The sequence below is a fragment of the Mirounga leonina genome, unplaced genomic scaffold, assembly GCF_011800145.1.
Source record: "Mirounga leonina isolate KUSES-001 unplaced genomic scaffold, KU_Mleo_1.0 Mir_154, whole genome shotgun sequence".
Taxonomy (NCBI): domain Eukaryota; kingdom Metazoa; phylum Chordata; class Mammalia; order Carnivora; family Phocidae; genus Mirounga; species Mirounga leonina.
The window spans coordinates 52,703,474-52,722,973 of NW_023270389.1; the positions used below are offsets into that span (position 1 = coordinate 52,703,474).

A 19,500-nucleotide genomic window follows, 5' to 3' on the forward strand; every position below is an offset into this window, starting at 1 on the left:
GTTGAGTCATTATGCTGTATACCTTCAAGTTGAGCAGTGCTGTGTGTCAATTACATCTCAATAAAACTGGGAAAAAAGGAGATTTGAGGAGTAATCCATTAGGTGGGAGGAAAACTAAAGGAGAGTGGTGTTCCAGAAGCTGAGTGAAGAAAATATTTCATAAAGGAGAATGTAAGCAACTATGTCAAATGAGGCTGAGAACAAATCAGATGAAGATTGAAAATTGACTATTAGATTTAATAATGTAGAGGTCAGATTTTTTTTAAAAAACAAAAGCCGTAGATCTGAATTTTTATGTGAAATTTCCAAATTTTAAAAATTTGGCAAGAATTCAAAATTTTAAAAGTATCATGCAGGCCAAACAAAATGCATCCTTGGATTAGATGTGACCCACAGACCACCAGTTTGTGGCTTTGGTTTTAAGTGGCTATTGTATGAATTAAAAGGTTTATAATGTTTTCATCAACCTGTTAAAACCTCTGCTAGATTTTTAGAATCAGGAAAACTCTGTGACAAAAAATGGTGTTTGCTTTACCACAAATTTGGTTGTACCATAATTTGTGATCTAGGCAGGTAGATATATAAGGCATCTGTTTGTCCATAATGTCTTGTTTTCTAGAAAGACAACAATCATAATGAGGTTCTACTGAGATTGATTCCTTTTTTACTATACTAATGTTTTCTTCATGCTAGAAATTTTTGAATTTTTCTTTTGAAATTGATTTCAAATTTACTTGAATTAAGACTCCTTTGGTTGTGGGGCACCTGGGTGGCTCAGTTGGTTAAGTGTCTACCTTTGGCTTAGGTCATGATCCTGGGGTCCTGGGATCAAGCCCTGAATAGGGCTCCCTGCTCAGCAAGGAGTCTGCTTCTCCCTCTGCCCCTCCCCCCCTTAATGCTCCCTCCCTCTCTTTCTCTCTCAAATAAATAAAGTCTTTAAAAAAAAAAGGACTCCTTTGGTTGAAAGTAACAAAAGCTTACTTGAACTAGTTTAAGCAAAGGGGAAGTTGACTGAAAAGACGATGAAGTGGTGTATAGAAGCTGCTAAGAAATAGTTAGCTAACAGTGGGTATGGTGGGATTCAGGCCGGCTCAGGAATATCATTGGCGGCCATCTTTGGACCTTTCTTCTAGCACTTGGATATCATGCTCAGTTCTCAATTCCCAGGCTCTTTGTCTCTCCGTTCAAATTCTTGAGAGAGAAATCTAACTGGCTTAGCTTAGATCTGATGTCTTGCTTTGCTGAGTACAAGTGTGGCTGCAAGAAGGAGGAGGAAACCAGATGGGATGGCCAGGGGCCATAGGGGATACTTTGGAAAATGGGTCTCAAATAAATGGGTGTGGGAGGTGGGAGATAGGCTTGGACCGGGGAGAAGGTATCTCAAAACTGTTTCTTTTAATTTGCCTTCTGCTTAGTTTTGTTGAAATCCAATTTAAGATAAAATTAGAATTTGGTTCTTTATAGGTAGTAATTTTCACAAGTGTAACTAACTGACCATCCAGCAGTGAATGGGGAGTAATGGGAAACCAACGAAAGAAGGTAGCTCTATAATTTAGTGATTCACAGACACCTGAGGTGAACCTGTCATAGAGGCACAACCTTCTTCCCATCCCTAACTTGCCATACCTCTGCAAGGCTGTTGGACTTTCTCTACCCTCTTACAGGCTTCTCTCAGTCTAAGTGCCCCCTTTCCTTAATATGTTGGTTCTTGAGAGACTTTTCAATTGGATTTTACCAGGATAAAAATTGTGATGAATTGGAAATACATAGGCATTATTCTCATTAGGGACAGCCCAGGGATTATGTGGCTAACCAAAATCCACATAGTAGACAAAACAAACACCCCTTATTGTAGACTATAATTTCAATCTTGGTTTCCATCACAGCTACAATAGTTAATTTTAACTACTCCTCCCTTCTTTCATCCTCCAACTGGTGTGGTTAATTAAAAACATAATGTTCTATAATGATAAGCCGGAAGTCAATGGTAGAAAACCAAGGTCTGAATAATACATAAGCTGGATAATTGGCTTTAGGTGACTTTAAGAAAACATTGGGAAGTCATCCATGCTTGTTTCAACACTGTCAAATAATTCAGAAGTACATAAAGTGAAAAGTGAAAACTCATCACTCTTAGCCCACACTTAGAGATAACCACTATGAATAATTTAGAAATATGTTTCCTACATATCTTTGTATAATGCAAATCTGTCCCCCTGATTCTCCTGTTACAAACCCTTCAGTGGCTCCTCCTTGGTTTTGGGAAAAAGCCCAAAACTCTTTAATGTGCCTATGAGACCCTTCAAGGTCTGGCTCTGGCTCACCTCTCCAGTCCTTTCTCCACTGGGGCTGCATGATAACTTTCACGAGCCCTGGCACTTTGCCTTAGTGGGCCTCTTCCCCCATCAAAAAGTACAAAAAATTATACTTTATGACTGTGTTAGTATAAAGATGAATATATTAGTATTAAATGTTTTAGTATTAAAACATTTTCCTCTACCAGAAGTTGTTTTATTCCCTTCTGATTTAAAAAGAAACCAGAATGTTGTTGTGAGTCTCTAAAGTATTGGGAATCCTACGCACTATGCCTGTTGAAGCCTAATTGATAACTCAGTCCTGGTCTCCACCCCTCCCTGTCTGAGACATACTGAATCTTCTGCAGTTTTGTTACCCCAAGTGCAGATGTTCTATTTGCCTTTGGTCTTTGCATATACTGAATCCTCTGCCCTTGAATGATGTTCAACTCATTGTATTCTGGCTCTCTGTTACCCTTCCTTCAAGCCTCAGCTTAGCTGTTCCTTCCTCTTTAAAGTCTTTCCTGGACAGGGCACCTGGGTGGCTCAGTCGTTAAGCATCTGCCTTCGGCTCGGGTCATGATCTTGGGGTCCAGGGATCAAGTCTCACATCGGGTTTCCTGCTTGGCGGGAAGCCTGCTTCTCCCTCTCCCACTCCCCCTGCTTGTGTTCCTGCTCTCGCTCTCTCTCTCTGTCAAATAAATAAATAAAATCTTTTTTTTTTTTTAAGATTTTATTTATTTATTTGAGAGAGAGAGTGAGAGAGAGAAAGAGCACAAGAGGGGAGAGCGGGAGAGGGAGAAGCAGACTCCCTGCCGAGCAGGGAGCCCGATGCGGGACTCGATCCCGGGACTCCAGGATCATGACCTGAGCCGAAGGCAGTCGCTTAACCAACTGAGCCACCCAGGCGCCCTAAATAAATAAAATCTTAAAAAAAAAGAAATAAAGTCTTTCCTGGACACCCAAGATGGGGGTCCTGTGGCCTTTCTGGACTTTTCCAGAGCATCCTGTCTTTGTCTCCTTTGTCAGAAGTATCACACTTTTTTGTAAACATCTACTCAACTGAGCATTTGTTGGGTGTTTCCACCAGTCACTGTGATCACAAAGTCTACAGTTTGCCTGCTTGTCCCTTTCTTTTAAAAAAATTGATGAGGTATGTCAGCATGTTATAATTAATTAACAAACCACAGAATATAGTTTGAGGGTTTTTTTTCTACTTGAAAACCATTTTAGCTTTAAAGTCTTATTTCTATTTAGAAAAGTAGACTATGAAACTTTTGTGTTGACTCCCTTTTTATTTTTCTTGCAGGAGAGAGCCAAACTTGCCTATTTTGACTATGGAGATGTCATTTGTAGAGAAGGTGAAATGCCACAAGGAATCTACTTAATTATTTCAGGAATGGCAATTGTAAGGGACTATTTATTCTTTACTGAAAATGTATTTTGAAATATATGATTTTAATATAAGGAGAAATTTAGGAACCAGGAAAGTTTTAAATTCTTTTTAAAATATTTATTTATTTATTTTGAGAGAGAGAGCACGAGTGTGAATTGTGGGGGAGGAGAAGAGGGGAAAAAACTCAAATAGAGTCTGTGCTGAGCATGGAGCCCCAACTGGGGCTCGGTTCCAGGACCCTGAGATCATGACCTGAGCTGAAATCAAGAGTCAGATGCTTAACTGACAGCCACTGAGGCACCTTGAAAGTTTTAAATTTTTAACATAATTTCTAAATGAAACCATTTCTGCTCAGAGTGAACACTACAGCTGAGAGATAATACCCAACATCTGGGGCACCTGGGTGGCTCAGTCGTTAAGCGGCTGCCTTCAGCTAAGGTCATGATCCCAGGGTCCTGGGACCGAGTCCCACATCAGGCTCCCTGCTCCACGGGAAGCCTGCTTCCCCCTCTCGCACTCCTGCTGCTTGTGTTCCTGCTCTTGCTATCTCTGTCTCTGTCAAATAAATAAATAAAATCTTAAAAAAAAAAAAAAAAGGAGATAATACCCAAGATCTGAAAAGCACTTCCATTTTAACAGAATGCTTTTATAACCATTACTTATTTCTTGCAGCAATCCTAGGAGGAAGTGGTCTTTTCCATGATGTTCAGATAAGGAAACCAGTACTTGGAGTTGTTGAGAGTCAAGAATGAGGGGATGGACCACAATATCAGATCCTTACAGAGATCATATAGAATGAGGATTGAAAATACAAGCTTTACCTCACCAATAGGAGGCTTTTGGTGACCAGAGAGAGAAAGATGTTAGTAGAGTGAGGGGAACAAGAATCCTTTAGAATCTGAATGCTAGTAGCTGAATACATGGGTGAGCCCCAGCTTATGGCCCAAATAATTCCCAGGCCCTAAATGATGCTTACAAGTGACAAACCCTTATTATAATGCACATAATATCTTTGGCTTTCTAGTTGTGGAAGGGGTATTTCAGACCTTAAAAATATATAATTGATCACGAAAATAAACTATTTTGATAAATATATTATAATACACACGTGTAGCACTTATTAAATGTCTGGCACTTTTCATTCATTCACTCATTCACTCAACAAATATTTACTTCACTACTACTTGCAGCAGGCACTGTTCATTCTAGGCATGGGGAATTGAGAAAACAGACAAAAATCCCTGCCGTCTTACAGTTCACTTTCTAGTAGAGGCATGGAAGGAGATGGGACAATGAGCAAACTAAATAAGTTAAATACACAGTATGTTAGAAGTGATTGACAGCTGAAGAAGTTAGTTGTAATTTTTTAAAGGGTGGTCAAAATGGCAATATATTATGACATTTAATCCTTATAACAGCCTTATTTTTTGCATGGGAAAACTGGTGTGCAGAGAAATTAATTCACTTGTCTCCCAAGGGCACACAGTAAGAGGTCAAGAACTTTGAACCTATGGAATTGGCCTCGGTATCCATGTCCTTAGCCATTATTCTATGCTGCTTCCAGTAGAATCCTTGTACTATGCTCCCATTCGAATCATAACAAAGGTACACTGTTACCATATTTATTAGATATGTCAAATCGAACATTTAAAAGCTGCAACATACATTTTCCTTTGGGGAATTTTCCTGCAATGACTGGCCTAATTAAGTCTTCTTAAAGAGTAACTGCAACAATATTTGGGCTGAAGATGTTATGTTAGTGTTCAGTTGATGCCATAGCAACTCAGCATGCATTTCGTGGCTTAGATTATCCCACAGTTCTTAGTTCAGTAGTCCTGCGGGCTTAGCTGCTTTCTCTGCTTGAGTCTCACAAGGCCAATATCAAAGGGTCAGCAGGGCAGTGTTCCCTTCTGGAAACTGAGGGCAGAATCCATTTCCAGATTCTTTGAGGTCGTTGGTAGAATCCAGTTCCTTACGGCTCTAGGACAGACGTCCCTGCTTCTTTGCAGTCTGTCAGCTGGGACCCACTTCCAGCACCCAAGCTGCTCCTCCATCCTTGCAGGCAGGCACTCATCTCAGAGCCGAAGTACATGAAGTACTGTCAATCGCTCTCTTGATGCTGCGTCTCTCTGATCGGCTCTACTTCCTTTTCTACTTTTGAGGGCTCTTGTGATTGATTGCATTGGCCCACCAGGATAATCCAGAATCGGCTCTTTAAAGTGTGCTGATTAGTGACCTTCACTCCATCTGCAAAGTCCCTTCACAGCGGTACCTAGATTAATGTTTGATTGAATAGCAAAAGAGACAGGAATCTTGGAAGGACTTCTTTAAATTCTGCCTCTAGATGTTATCTTCTTTTCTTCATTTGTAAAAAGCAGAGACATTCTTCATTGCCCAAAGAGTCTTTGAACTGCATTCAAAATTAAATTAGAAAAATGTCAAAGCCCTTTGGAAGCATGACTGCCTCTAAATATCTGAATGGTAATCACTGGCAGGGGGGCAGTTTCATAGCCAACTTCTTCAGTGACCCTTTGTTTCCTGTTTCTTGTGTCCTGAACAATAGCCTTCCTCTTTGATGTTCACAGCTACACTTTCTGAAAAATTCTGATTTTCAGAATTTTGGCTGATTCCTGCAGCTTCCTCCTGAAATCTGATCGCTTTCTTATTTCCCCATCCATGCCTATCCATTCTTTTCCTGAAGTGACTCAGTCATCCTGTAGTCACCCTAAAAACTTTTTCTGTTGATGGCCCATGGAAATTATTATTATTTTTAAAATAATCTCCACCACCAACATGGGGCTCAAACTCAGGACCCCAAGATCAAGAGTCACACGCTCTATGTACTGAGCCAGCCAGGCGCCCCCCATGGGAATTATTCTTAAGCATTTTAAAGGGCAACAAGATTGATGGAAATCATGGCTTGGTTTGGAGGCATCTGATTTCTGCATCCATGTAATCAAAGGTCTTCTTCCACCCGAGGTACTAGCTTATTATGGTAAGAATTTCTAATGATGAGGGAACAGAAGGCAAGTTTAAGACAAAGCAGAAGCTGACACCCCACAACCCCCCACCATGGGATATATGTGACATTCCTCATGCACTCCTGGCTGCCCTAAAGCTAAGAAAAAGAAAAACAAATAGTTAACTTCTAGAGATCATAATCCTACAAGACATGAGTCTCCCTCAGCTTACAAATGTCTTAGCAATCTACAAGAACAAAGCATTTCTATCAATAACCTAGCTTCCAGAAGGAAATGTAGATACAATTAAAAGTCCTTATAACCTGCAGCTCATTGACAGATACTTGAAGTGGGCAGAGTGTAATGTTCCTCCAGGAAGCTCCTAATTAATGTTAGGATTAATCACAATGCCTTGCTAGAGGGAAAAATAATATTAACTTGACAATGGCAAGGCCTCTGGTAATCCTGTGAGTCTTCTTTAACATATGAAAATCCTTTTGAAACCTCCCTTTTCCTTACCTCTCCCCAACCCCATAGTATATAATCAGCCACCCGTTCTGCCCACGGGTCCTGTCCCTGTGCTTTAATAAACCACCATTTTGCACCAAAGATGTCTCAAGAATTCCTTCTTGGTCGTGGGCTCTGGACCTCACCCCCACCTAACCTCACCTATATTCCAAAACCCCATCTAATGGATTCAGAATGGATGGTTGCATTAGTTGCAGACTGCAATCAGTACTTTTGGTGGGATTTTTACAGAAGGAAGGTATAAGTAAGTAGAAAGTTGTAAGTGGGGCATCTGTAAAGATAAAGATTGGAAACAATCCTTCCCTGGGAGAATTGAAATGTGAAAAGAACTGATTTTTTTGGAAGCCTTAATACCTTTTTCACACCTGAAAGCGTTCATAAAGAGTCTTTTCCTTCCATTGTTAATAATTGCAGGAAACAGTGGGAGCTCCTACGATTTGGTCAAGGATTTTTAATTTTGTATTTCCCTTTGCAGTTGCATAGTTCACCTCCTACCTTCGGAATAGACATTAGCCTAAGGTCTGATAGAGGGTCCCAAACCATGTTTACAGAATACTGTACCAGTGGGGACATAATTGGAGAGCTGAGCTGTCTGCTTAAGCGTGAAATTGAATATACCGCCATCTGTGAAACTATTTTACAGGTAAGAAACTGGTTCTGTCTGTATTGTGGGCTATTAGTTAATTCTTCCTGAAGTAAATAAGGAATGCCAGCATCTTTTCTTCCTTTGGGTTCTGATATCTTATGCAGTCGCCCACCCAGCTATTGTGAAGTAGAGTAGACTAGCTGTGGGACCTGGAGTGAGCGATTTTAACCTCTTTGTGTCTTAGTGTCCTTGTTTATTAAAAGAGAATATCTAACTTTTGACGTTATGAAGATTAGGAAAATATCTAAGGGAAGTGCCTGGCACGTATAGGCACTCAATGAAAGACCACTGTTATGAGAGCAGTGTTTTTAACAAATACTTGTTTTTAAACTCCCTGTCTCCCATTTTTCACTGGCTTAAGTAAGAAGTTATCTAATCAACAAATAAATGGCCTGATATTCCACTACATGTGGGGGATTCAAACAGAAATGAGCCAGAGTTGCTGCTTATAAGGAATTCTCCAGCTTTTGGGACTGTTACATGCAATAGAGCAGGGTCCAGAGTCTTAGGGGTGTGTGGGACACAAGGCAATGTTGCTTTGTCAGTTTCATACTATTTCATTTCCGGAAGAGGACAGGAGGCATAATTTAGTCACATGGCTGAACTGAAGTCATTGAAGTTCATGTAGCTTGAATTCTGAAGGAGCAGTCTTCCTTATTCAGGGAAGTTGACTTCTGAAAACAAACACTGTGAATCAGCCTGTGGCCGGCATGCCGGGGTGCAAGAGCACCTGGCTCCGGGGCTCCCCAACAGACCAGGTTTGGCCACTTACCGCTGACAAGATCCAATGGCTGAGACACGAGTGGTGGAAAGGAATTTGTTTCAGTGAGGTCAACACTGGGAAGACAGCGGACTAGAAGCTCAAAGACTCTTCAACGTGCTGAAAATACTTCCAGGTTTAGGAAGTAAGGAAAATGTGGGGCAAAGGTGGGTACATGCAGGGGGGCAGTAAAGGTCAAATTGATCACTGTCTTGGAGTCGCTGGCAGGGTCTTGCTGCCTCAGGGCAGTCATTACTGCTTGCAGGGAGAGTTTCCTTCCCATCCGGGGGTGCTTTGCCCTCAGGGTCTTCTGCCTGAGCCAAGAGACAAGCTGGAAAGAAAAACCCAACTGGAAAGTTTGAGGTCAAAATGGAGGCAGCTGAAGTCCTCTTTTGAGCCTACTTCGCCTACTTCGCCTACTGTGGCAGTAAAAATAGATATGTTTATGTGGCTTAGTTTGTGAATCTTAGGCTCATGAGCTATATCCTTTATCATAGCTATTGACTGGTATAAATTTTCCTGGGTATTGCTAAGTGTACGCTTTAATTGAAGTGTAAATTTTATTAAAACAATTTCTCCATAATGCAATGCTTTTAAATGCCAGAGTATCAGAATTGTACTAGATTTGATAGTACTAGGGGAAGATTAAATCTTACAGGCACCTTGTTTTCTGATGGCCGTGTAATTTAGTTCTGAATCAAGTTTGCTGCTTGGTACCTTGTGGTTTTAGGCCTGCTTTATCTCCCTGGAGGATTTATATGAAGGTTTTGATGTCTTCTGGCCATCCTTGGAATATAAAATATGGCTAAAGCTTGCGCTCATTATTGCCTATCAGTATTTTGAATCAAGTCTCACTGATGAGGTAAGTTAAATGATTCAAGTATGAATGAATTTTTATTTACTTTTTATAAAATGCATTTCATATTTTTGAGACAGAAAAAGGAAGGCTGTGTCTTACCTTCTAAAATGAGATTCTGGGGCGCCTGGGTGGCTCAGTTGGTTAAGCGACTGCCTTCGGCTCAGGTCATGATCCTGGAGTCCCAGGATCGAGTCCCGCATTGGGCTCCCTACTCAGCGGGGGGTCTGCTTCTCCCTCTGACCCTCTTCCCTCTCGTGCTCTCTGTCTCTCATTCTCTCTCTCAAATAAATAAATAAAATCTTAAAAAAAAATAAATAAAATGAGATTCTATGGGCACCTGGCTTGCTCAGTCAGAAGAGCATGTGACTCTTGATCTTGGGGTTGTAGGTTCAAGCCCCATGTTGGGTGTAGAGATTACTTAAATAGATAAAATAAAAAAAAAATAAAATGAGATTCTAGAATTTTAACCACTCTTGTCCTGACTTCCTGCAGATCTTTAATCCTCTTGTCACAGCTAATTTTCCCAGGCTACCTGCAGTCATACCTTTAAAAAAAGGAGTAGATTCAGCAAATATTAAATAAGTAGATTCCCAGGAACAAAATTAGCATTAATCAGAATGAGTTAATGAAGTTTGGTGTTTATTCATTGTTTTTTGTGTGTGTGTCTGGGCTTTGGAATTTTTTTTTTAAAGATTTTATTTATTTATTTGAGAGAGAGCACAAGCAGTGGGGAGGAGCAGAGGGAGAGGGAGAAGCAGGCTCCCTGCTGAGCAGGGATCCCAATGCAGGGCTTGATCCCAGGACCTCGAGATCATGATCTGAGCAGAAGGCAGTTGCTTAACCAACTGAGCCACCCGGGTGCCCCCCAGAGCTTTGGCATTTTTTTTTTTTTAAGATTTTATTTATTTATTTGACAGAGAGAGACACACAGAGAGAGGGAACACAAGCAGGGGGAGTGGGAGAGGGAGAAGCAGGCTTCCCGCTGAGCAGGGAGCCCTATGTGGGGCTCGATCCCAGGACCCTGGGATCATGACCTGAGCTGAAGGCAGATGCTTAAAGACTGAGCCACCCGGGTGCCCTTGGGGCTTTAGCAATTTTTAAAAGAAGGCCCCGGGGTGTTTCTAATGTGTATCCAGTGATGAGGACCACTGCTCTAAATTCTGTCAATAGGGAATACAAGAGGAATAGCAGGTTTCTGGAGGAAATAATGATCCCTTTTCACTAATATGCAGATACATGACTTCTGCTTTCAAGCTCAAAATCCCCAGCATTATGAGGCAATCTGCCTAGGCCCAGGTAGATGCCAATTGAGTTTCTTCTTGGGGTTGGGTTCCTGTTGGCTTTTCCCATGACCACAGTGAGTACTGATTGGGGCGGTGTTTATTATAGTCTACTCTACCCATGTTAATATAAATCTCCTGCCTTTTCAAAATCTTTATTGGGGTGACTGAGACTCTTTCATGAACTTTTTCTCTAACAAGTAGTAGCTCAAGTCTGTTCTTGGTTGGCATAATTTACAATCCATATTTATATCCTATTTAATAATTATTTGAGTCCCTATTATAAGTTAGGAACTGGGGAAGTGACAGACCTGGAGTTCAACAATATTCATTGCATTGAGAGACTGGATATGAATGTTGGGTTAAAAAATTAGCATGTCTCAAGAGAATGAGAAGACAAGTCACAGAGTGGGAGAATATATTTGCAAAAGACACATCTGATAAAGGACTGTAATTCAAAATATACAAAGAACACTTAAAACTCAACAATAGGAAAACAAACTACCCAATTAAAAAATGGGCCAGGTTTCTGCTCCCCCCCTGCACAAGTGCCCCTCCAGCTGCACCAAGCTCTCTCAGAGCTCCTGGCGCCTGCTAAGCTAGTGCCCCCGATGTCTCTCTCCAGCCATCATCATGATCATCTACCAGGACCTCATCAGCCATGATGAGATGTTCTCCAACATCTACAAAATCTGGGAGATCAGGCATGGGCTGTGCCTGGGGGTGGAGGGGATGATGGTCAGTAGGACAGAGGGGAACACTGATGACTCGTTCATTGGTGGAAATGCCACTGGTGAAGGCTGGGAGGCGGAGGTACCAAAATCACAGTCATTACTGATGTTGATATTGTCCTGAACCATCACTTGCAGGAAACTTCACAAAAGAAGTCTAAAGAGGTACATCAAAGATTGCCTGAAATCAATCAAAGGCAAACATGAAAAACAGAGACCAGGAAGAGTAAATCCTTTTATGACAGGGGCTACAGAACAAATCAAGCACATCCTTGCTAGTTTCAAAAATGACCAGTTCTTTATTGACCAGATGGATTCTGGATTGGAATTTGCTGGACTACTGTGAGGATGGATATATGATTTTCTTTAAGGATGGTTCAGAAATGGAAAAATGTTAATGAATTTGGCTATTACTTTAGATGTATCACCTGTTGTCATAACTGGCTACTGCTCTTCATCCACATAGCACCAGGACTTAGACAAATAGGACTGATGTCATCTTGAGCTCCTCATTTATTTTGACGTGATTTATTTGGAGCAGAGACATTGTTTTTAAGAAAAAAAAAAAACCCAAAACAGGGGACCCTGGGTGGCTCAGTCGTTAAGCGTCTGCCTTCGGCTCAGGTCAGGATCCCAGGGTCCTGGGATCGAGCCCCGCATCGGGCTCCCTGCTTGGCGGGAAGCCTGCTTCTCCCTCTCCCACTCCCCCTGCTTGTGTTCCCTCTCTCGCTGTGTCTCTCTCTGTCAAATAAATAAATAAATAAAATCTTTAAAAAAAAAGAAAAACAAAACAAAACATGTCATGTAGGTTGTCTAAAAATAAAACGCTTTTAAACTAAAAAAAAAAAAAAACGTGCCTAAGCAGGGGGTGGAACCCTTGCTGGGACAGTGTGGTCTCAGGACCCTCGGGGTCACACAAAGACCGGGGGTGCCTGAGTGTGGCAGAGCTCCCAGGTAACGGAGCACGGAAGTTGGCTGCAGAGACGGAGCTGAGGAGCGGGCTCTCAGCTCGGGGTTGCCATAAACTGTAATCCGCGGCACAGTCGGGCCACTGCTCCTCCAGCAGGGACCCAACAAGTGGCAGATCCGGGGAGACTCCCCTTCCTCCCCCAGGAGGAGCGGCACGGGAGCGCACCGCAGGGATCTGCTGGGTTTGGAGACTCCACACGGGGTTGGGTGCCAGAGGTAGAAACACTCCATCACAGGCCAGGTGAGCACGAGTGTGGCCAGAGACCGGGGAGATGGCAGTGATTGACTGCTTTTCTCTGGGGGCGCACTGAGGAGTGGGGCCCTGAGTTCTTGGCTCCTCCAGGGCAGATATTGGGAGGCCACCATTTCACTCTCACCCTCCAAAGCTGTATGGAAAGCTTGCAGGGAACAAAAGCTCCCGAGAGTAAATCCGAGCAGATTACTAAATCCGGACCAGCAAGGGCAGGGCAATTCTGCCTCTGGCAAAGACATTTGGGGACCACGGCAACAGGCCCCTCCCCCAGAAGATCCACAAGAACAGCCAGCCAAGACCAAGTTTACCGATCAATGAGAACGGCAGAACTCCAGCGCTAGGGGAATACTGCACATAGAATCCATGGCTTTTTTACCATGATTCTTTAGTCTTTCAAAGTTAATTTTTTTTAACTTTCTTTTTTTTTTTAATTTTTCTTTTTCCCTTTTTCAACCAACATCTTATCAATCCCTTTTTTAAAAAATCTTTTTTATTTTTCATTTTTAGAGTCATATTCTATCCCTTCATAGTAGTTAACCTTATTTTTGGTGTATATATATATAAGTTGTTCTCTCTTTAAAACTTTGGGATACAGTTTCTTCTAACAGACCAAAATATACCCTAAATCTCTAATGTATGGCTTTGTTCTAGTCTCCTGCCTGATCACATTCTCTCCTTTTTTTTTTTTTAATCCTCTTCTTTCTTTTTTCAACCAACTTCTTATCATCAATTCCTTTTATAAAATCTTTTATAATTTTCATCTTTACAATCATATTCCATCCCTTCATCACATATATCCTTATTTTTGTATATATATAAGCTTTTCTTTCTTTAAAATTTTGGGAGACCCTTTCTTCTAACAGACCAAAATACACCCAAAATCTAGTGTATGGCACTGATCTATGCACCAGCCTGATCATATTTGATCATATTCTGTTTTTTTGTTTGTTTCTTTGTTTGTTTTATCTTTTTCTTTCTTTTTCTTTCTTTTTTCTCTTTCTCTCCCTTTCTTTTCCCCCAATTTCAGGTCTCTTCTGATTTGTTTAGTGTATATTTTTCTGGGATCGTTGTTACCTTGTTAGCATTTTGTTCTCTCATTCATCTATTCTCCTCTGGACAAAATGACAAGACGGAAAAAATCACCTCAAAAAAAAAGAACAAGAGGTAGTACCGATCGCCAGGGACCTAATCAATACGGACATCAGTAAGATGTCGGAACTACAGTTCAGAATGACGATTTTAAAGATACTAGCTGGGCTTGAAAAAAGCATGGAAGATTTTAGAGAAACCCTTTCTGGAGAAATAAAAGAACTAAAATCTAACCAAGTCAAAATCAAAAAGGCTATGAATGAGGTGCAATAAAAAATGGAGGCTCTAACTGCTAGGATAAATGAGGCAGAAGAGAGAATCAGTGATATAGAAGACCAAGTGATGGAAAATAAAGAAGCTGAGAAAAAGAGAGATAAACAACTACTGAATCACGAGGGCAGAATTCGAGAGATAAGTGATACCATAAGGCGAAACAATATTAGAATAACTGGGATCCCAGAAGAAGAGGAAAGAGAGAGAGGGGCAGAAGGTATATTGGAGCAAATTATAGCAGAGAACTTCCCTAATTTGGAGAAGGAAATAGGCATCAAAACCCAAGAGGCACAGAAAACCCCCCTCAAAATCAATAAAAATAGGTCAACACCCCAACATCTAATAGTAAAACTTATGAGTCTCAGAGACAAAGAGAAAATCCTGAAAGCAGCTTGGGAGAAGAGATATGTAACCTACAATGGTAGAAACATTAGATTGGCAACAGACCTATCCACAGAGACCTGGCAGGCCAGAAAGGACTGGCAGGATATATTCAGAGCACCAAATGAGAAAAATATGCAGCCAAGAATACTATATCCAGCTAGGCTGTCATTGAAAATAGAAGGAGAGATAAAAAGCTTCCAGGACAAACAAAAATGAAAGGAATTTGCAAACACGGAACCAGCCCTACAAGAAATATTGAAAGGGGTCCTCTAAGCAAAGAGAGAGCCTAAAAGTTACATAGACCAGAAAGGAACAGAGACAATATACAATAACAGTCACCTTACAGGCAATACAATGGCACTAAATTCCTATCTTTCAATAGTGACCCTGAATGTAAATGGGCTAAATGCCCCAATCAAAAGACACAGGCTATCAGATTGGATAAAAAAAACAAGACCCATCGATATGCTGTCTGCAAGAGACTCATTTTTTTTCTTTCTTTTAAAAAAATTTTTTAATTGTTATGTTAATCACCATACTAATATTACATCATTAGTTTTTGATGTAGTGTTCCATGATTCATTTTTTGTGTGTAACACCTCGTGGTCCATGCAGAACGTGCCCTCTTTAATATCCATCACCAGGCTAACCCATCCTCCCACCCCCCTCTGCTCTAGAACTCTCAGTTTGTTTTTCAGAGTCCATTGTGCAAGAGACTCATTTTAGACCCAAAGACACCCCCAGATTAAAATTGAGGGGGTGGAAAACCATTTACCATGCTAATGGATACCAAAAGAAAGCTGGGGTGGCAATCCTTATATCAGACAAATTAGATTTTAAACCAAAGACTATAATAAGAGATGAGGAAGGACACTATATCCTACTTAAAGGGTCTATCCAACAAGAAGATCTAACAATTCTAAATATCTATGCCCCTAGCATGGGAGCAGCCAATTAATAACAAAAGGAAAGAAACACATCGACAACAATACAATAATAGTGGGGGACTTGAACACACCCCTCACTGAAATGGACAGATCATCTAAGCAAAAGATCAACAAAGAAATAAAGACTTTAAATGACACACTGCACCAAATGGACTTCACAGATATATTCAGAACATTCCATCCCAAACCAACAGAATACACATTCTTCTCTAGTGCCCAAGGAACATTCTCCAGAATCGATCACATCCTAGGTCACAAATCAGGTCTCAACTGGTACCAAAAGATTGGGATCATTCTCTGCATATTTTCAAACCACAATGCTTTGAAACTAGAACTCAATCACAGGAGGAAAGTCGGAAAGAACTCAAATACATGGAGGCTAAAGAGCATCCTACTAAAGAATGAATGGGTCAACCAGGAAATTAATGAAGAATTTTAAAAAATTAATGGAAACCAATGAAAATGAAAACACAACTGTTCAAAATCTTTGGGATGCAGCAAAGGCGGTCCTAAGAGGAAAGTATATAGCAATACAAGCCTTTCTCAAGAAACAAGAAAGGTCTCAAATACAAAACCTAACCCTACACGTAAAGGAGCTGGAGAGAGAACAGCAAATAAAGCCTAAACCCAGCAGGAGAAGAGAAATAATAAAGATCAGAGCAAGGGGGCGCTCGGGTAGCTCAGTTGGTTAAGTGACTGCCTTCGGCTCAGGTCATGATCTCAGGGTCCTGGGATCGAGCCCTGCATCGGGCTCCCTGCTCGGCGGGAAGCCTGCTTCTCCCTCTCCCACTCCCCCTGCTTGTGTTCCCTCTCTCACTGTCTCTCTCTCTGTCAAATAAATAAATAAAATCTTAAAAAAAAAAGATACATGTATAAAAAAAAAAAGATCAGAGCAGGAATCAATGAAATAGAAACCAAAAGAACAGTAGAACAGATCAACGAAACTAGGAGCTGGTTCTCTGAAAGAAACCCCTGGCCAGACTTATCAAAAAGAAAAGAGAAATGACCCAAATCAACAAAATCATGAATGAAAGAGGAGAGATCACAACCAACACCAAAGAAATACAAACAATTATAAGAACATATCATGAGCAACTCTATGGCAGCAAATTAGATAACCTGGAAGAAACGGATGTATTCCTAGAAATGTATCAACTACCAAAACAACCAGGGAGAAAAAAAAAAAAAAAAAAAAACGGAACCAGGAAGAAATAGAAAACCTGAACAGACCAATAACCACTAAGGAAATTGAAGCAGTCATCAAAAATCTCCCAACAAACAAAAGCCCAGGGCCAGATGGCTTCCCAGGGGAATTCTACCAAACATTTCAAGAAGAATTAAATGAAACTGTTCCAAAAAATAGAAATGGAAGGAAAACTTCCAAACTCATTTTAAAAGGCCACCATTACCTTGATCCCCAAACCAGACAAAGACCCCATCAAAAAGGAGAATTACACAACAAGTTCATCCTTGATGAACATGGATGCAAAAGTTCTCACCAAAATGCTAGCCAATAGGATCCAACAGTACATTAAAAGGATTTTTCACCACGACCAAGTGGGATTTATCCCTGGGTTGCATTGGTTCAACATCTGCAAATCAATCAATGTGATACAATACATTAATAAAAGAAAGACCAAGAACCTTATGACCCTCTCAATAGATGCAGAGAAAGCATTTGACAAAGTACAGCAACTTTCTTGATCAAAACTCTTCAGAGTATAGGGATAGAGGGTACATACCTCAATATCATAAAAGCCATCTATGAAAAACCCACAGCGAATATCATTCTCAATGGGAAAAAACTGAGAGCTTTCCCCCTAAGGTCAGGAACATGGCAGGGATGTCCACTATCACCACTGCTATTCAACATAGTATTAGAAGTCCTAGGGATGGCTGGGTGGCTCAGTCGGTTAAGCGGCTGCCTTCGGCCCAGGTCATGATCCCAGGGTCCTGGGATCGAGTCCCATATTGGGCTCCTTGCTCAGCAGGGAGCCTGCTTCTCCCTCTCTCTCCCTCTGCTTGTGCTCTCTCTGTCAAATAAATAAAAATCTTAAAAAAAAAAAAAAAGTCCTAGCCACAGCAATCAGACAACAAAAAGAAATAAAAGGCATCCAAATCGGCAAAGAAGAAGTCAAACTCTCGCTCTTTGCAGATGATATGATACTTTATGTGGAAAATCCAAAAGACTCCACCCCAAAACTGCTAGATCTCATACAGGAATTCAGTTAAGTGGCAGGATATAAAATCAATGCACAGAAATCAGTGGCATTCCTATACACCAACAACAAGACAGAAGAAAAAGAAATTAAGGGGTCGATCCCATTTACAATTGCACCCAAAACCATAAGATACCTAGGAATAAATCCAACCGAAGAGGCAAAGAATCTGGACTCAGAAAACTATAAAATACTCATGAAAGAAATTGAGGAAGACACAAAGAAATGGAAAAGCATTCCATGCTCATGGATGGGAAGAACAAATATTGTGAAAATGTCTATGCTACCTAGAGCAATCTACACATTTAATGCAATCCCCATCAAAATACCATCAACTTTTTTCAAAGAAATGGATCAAATAATCCTAAAATTTGTATGGAACCAGAAAAGACCCCGAATAGACAGAGGAATGTTGAAAAAGAAAAGCAAAGCTGGTGGCATCACAATTCTGGACTTCCAGCTCTATTACAAAACTGTTGTCATCAAGACAGTATGGTACTGGCACAAAAACAGACACATAGATCAATGGAACAGAACAGAGAGCCCAGAAATGGACCCTCAACTCTTTGGTCAACTAATCTTCGACAAAGCAGGAAAGAATGTCCAATGGAAAGAAGAGCATCTTTTCAACAAATGGTGTTGGGAAAATTGGACAGCCACATGCAGAAGAATGAAACTGGACCGTTTCCTTACACCACACACAAAAATAGACTCCAAATGGTTGAAAGACCTCAATGTGAGACAGGAGTCCATCAAAATCCTAAAGGAGAACACAGGCAGCAACCTCTTTGACCTCAGCTGCAGCAACTTCTTCCTAGAAACATCGCCAAAGGCAAGGGAAGCAAGGGCAAAAATGAACTATTGGGACTTCATCAAGATAAAAAGCTTTTGCACAGCAAAAGAAACAGTCAACAAAACCAAAAGACAACCGACAGAATGGGAGAAGATATTTGCAAATGACATATCAGATAAAGGGCTAGTATCCAAAATCTATAAAGAACTTATCAAACTCAACACCCAAAGAACAAATGATCCAATCAAGAAATGGGCAGAAGACATGAACAGACATTTCTGCAAAGAAGACATCCAAATGGCCAAGAGACACATGAAAAAGTGCTCAACATCACTTGGCATTAGGGAAATCCAAATCAAAACCTCAATGAGATACCACCTCACACCAGTCAGAATGGCTAAAATTAACAAGTCAGGATACGACAGATGTTGGCGGGGATGCGGAGACAGGGGAACCCTCCTACACTGTTGGTGGGAATGCAAGCTGGTGCAGCCACTCTGGAAAACCGTATGGAGGTTCCTCAAAAAGTTGAAAATAGAGCTATCATACGATCCAGTAATTGCACTACTGGATATTTACCCCAAAGATACAAATGTAGTGATCCGAAGGGGTACGTGTACCCTGATGTTTATAGCAGCAATGTCCACAATAGCCAAACTATGGAAAGAGCCAAGATGTCCATTGACAGATGAATGGATAAAGAAGTGGTATATATATACAATGGAATATTATGCAGCCATCAAAAGGAATGAAATCTTGCCATTTGCAACGACATGGATGGAACTGGAGAGTATTATGCTGAGCGAAATAAGTCAATCAGAGAAACACATGTATCATATGATCTCACTAATATGAGGAATTCTTAATCTCAGGAAACAAACTGAGGGTTGCTGGAGTGGTGGGGGGTGGGAGGCATGGGGTGGCTGGGTGATAGACACTGGGGACGCTATGTGCTATGATGAGTGCTGTGAATTGTGTAAGACTGTTGAATCACAGACCTGTACCTCTGCAACAAATAATACATTATATGTTAAAAAAAAGAAGAAGATAGTAGGAAAGGAAAAATGAAGGGGGAGAAATCGGAGTGGGGACGAACCATGAGAGACTGTGGACTCTGAG

The 19,500-nt window shown here is 40.9% G+C and overlaps 1 protein-coding gene and 1 pseudogene across 1 annotated transcript in view; both read left to right on the plus strand.

The window, feature by feature from the left end:
* SLC9C2 (solute carrier family 9 member C2 (putative)) overlaps positions 1–19,500 on the plus strand; it is a 103,040-nt gene that overhangs the window by 76,447 nt on the left and 7,093 nt on the right. Inside the window, exons 21-23 of the mRNA XM_035010831.1 lie at positions 3,604–3,702; positions 7,654–7,821; positions 9,315–9,446. Coding sequence (XP_034866722.1) covers positions 3,604–3,702; positions 7,654–7,821; positions 9,315–9,446 — 399 coding nt within the window. The remainder of the gene's footprint in view (positions 1–3,603; positions 3,703–7,653; positions 7,822–9,314; positions 9,447–19,500) is intronic.
* On the plus strand, positions 10,907–11,973 carry LOC118014464 (annotated as a pseudogene).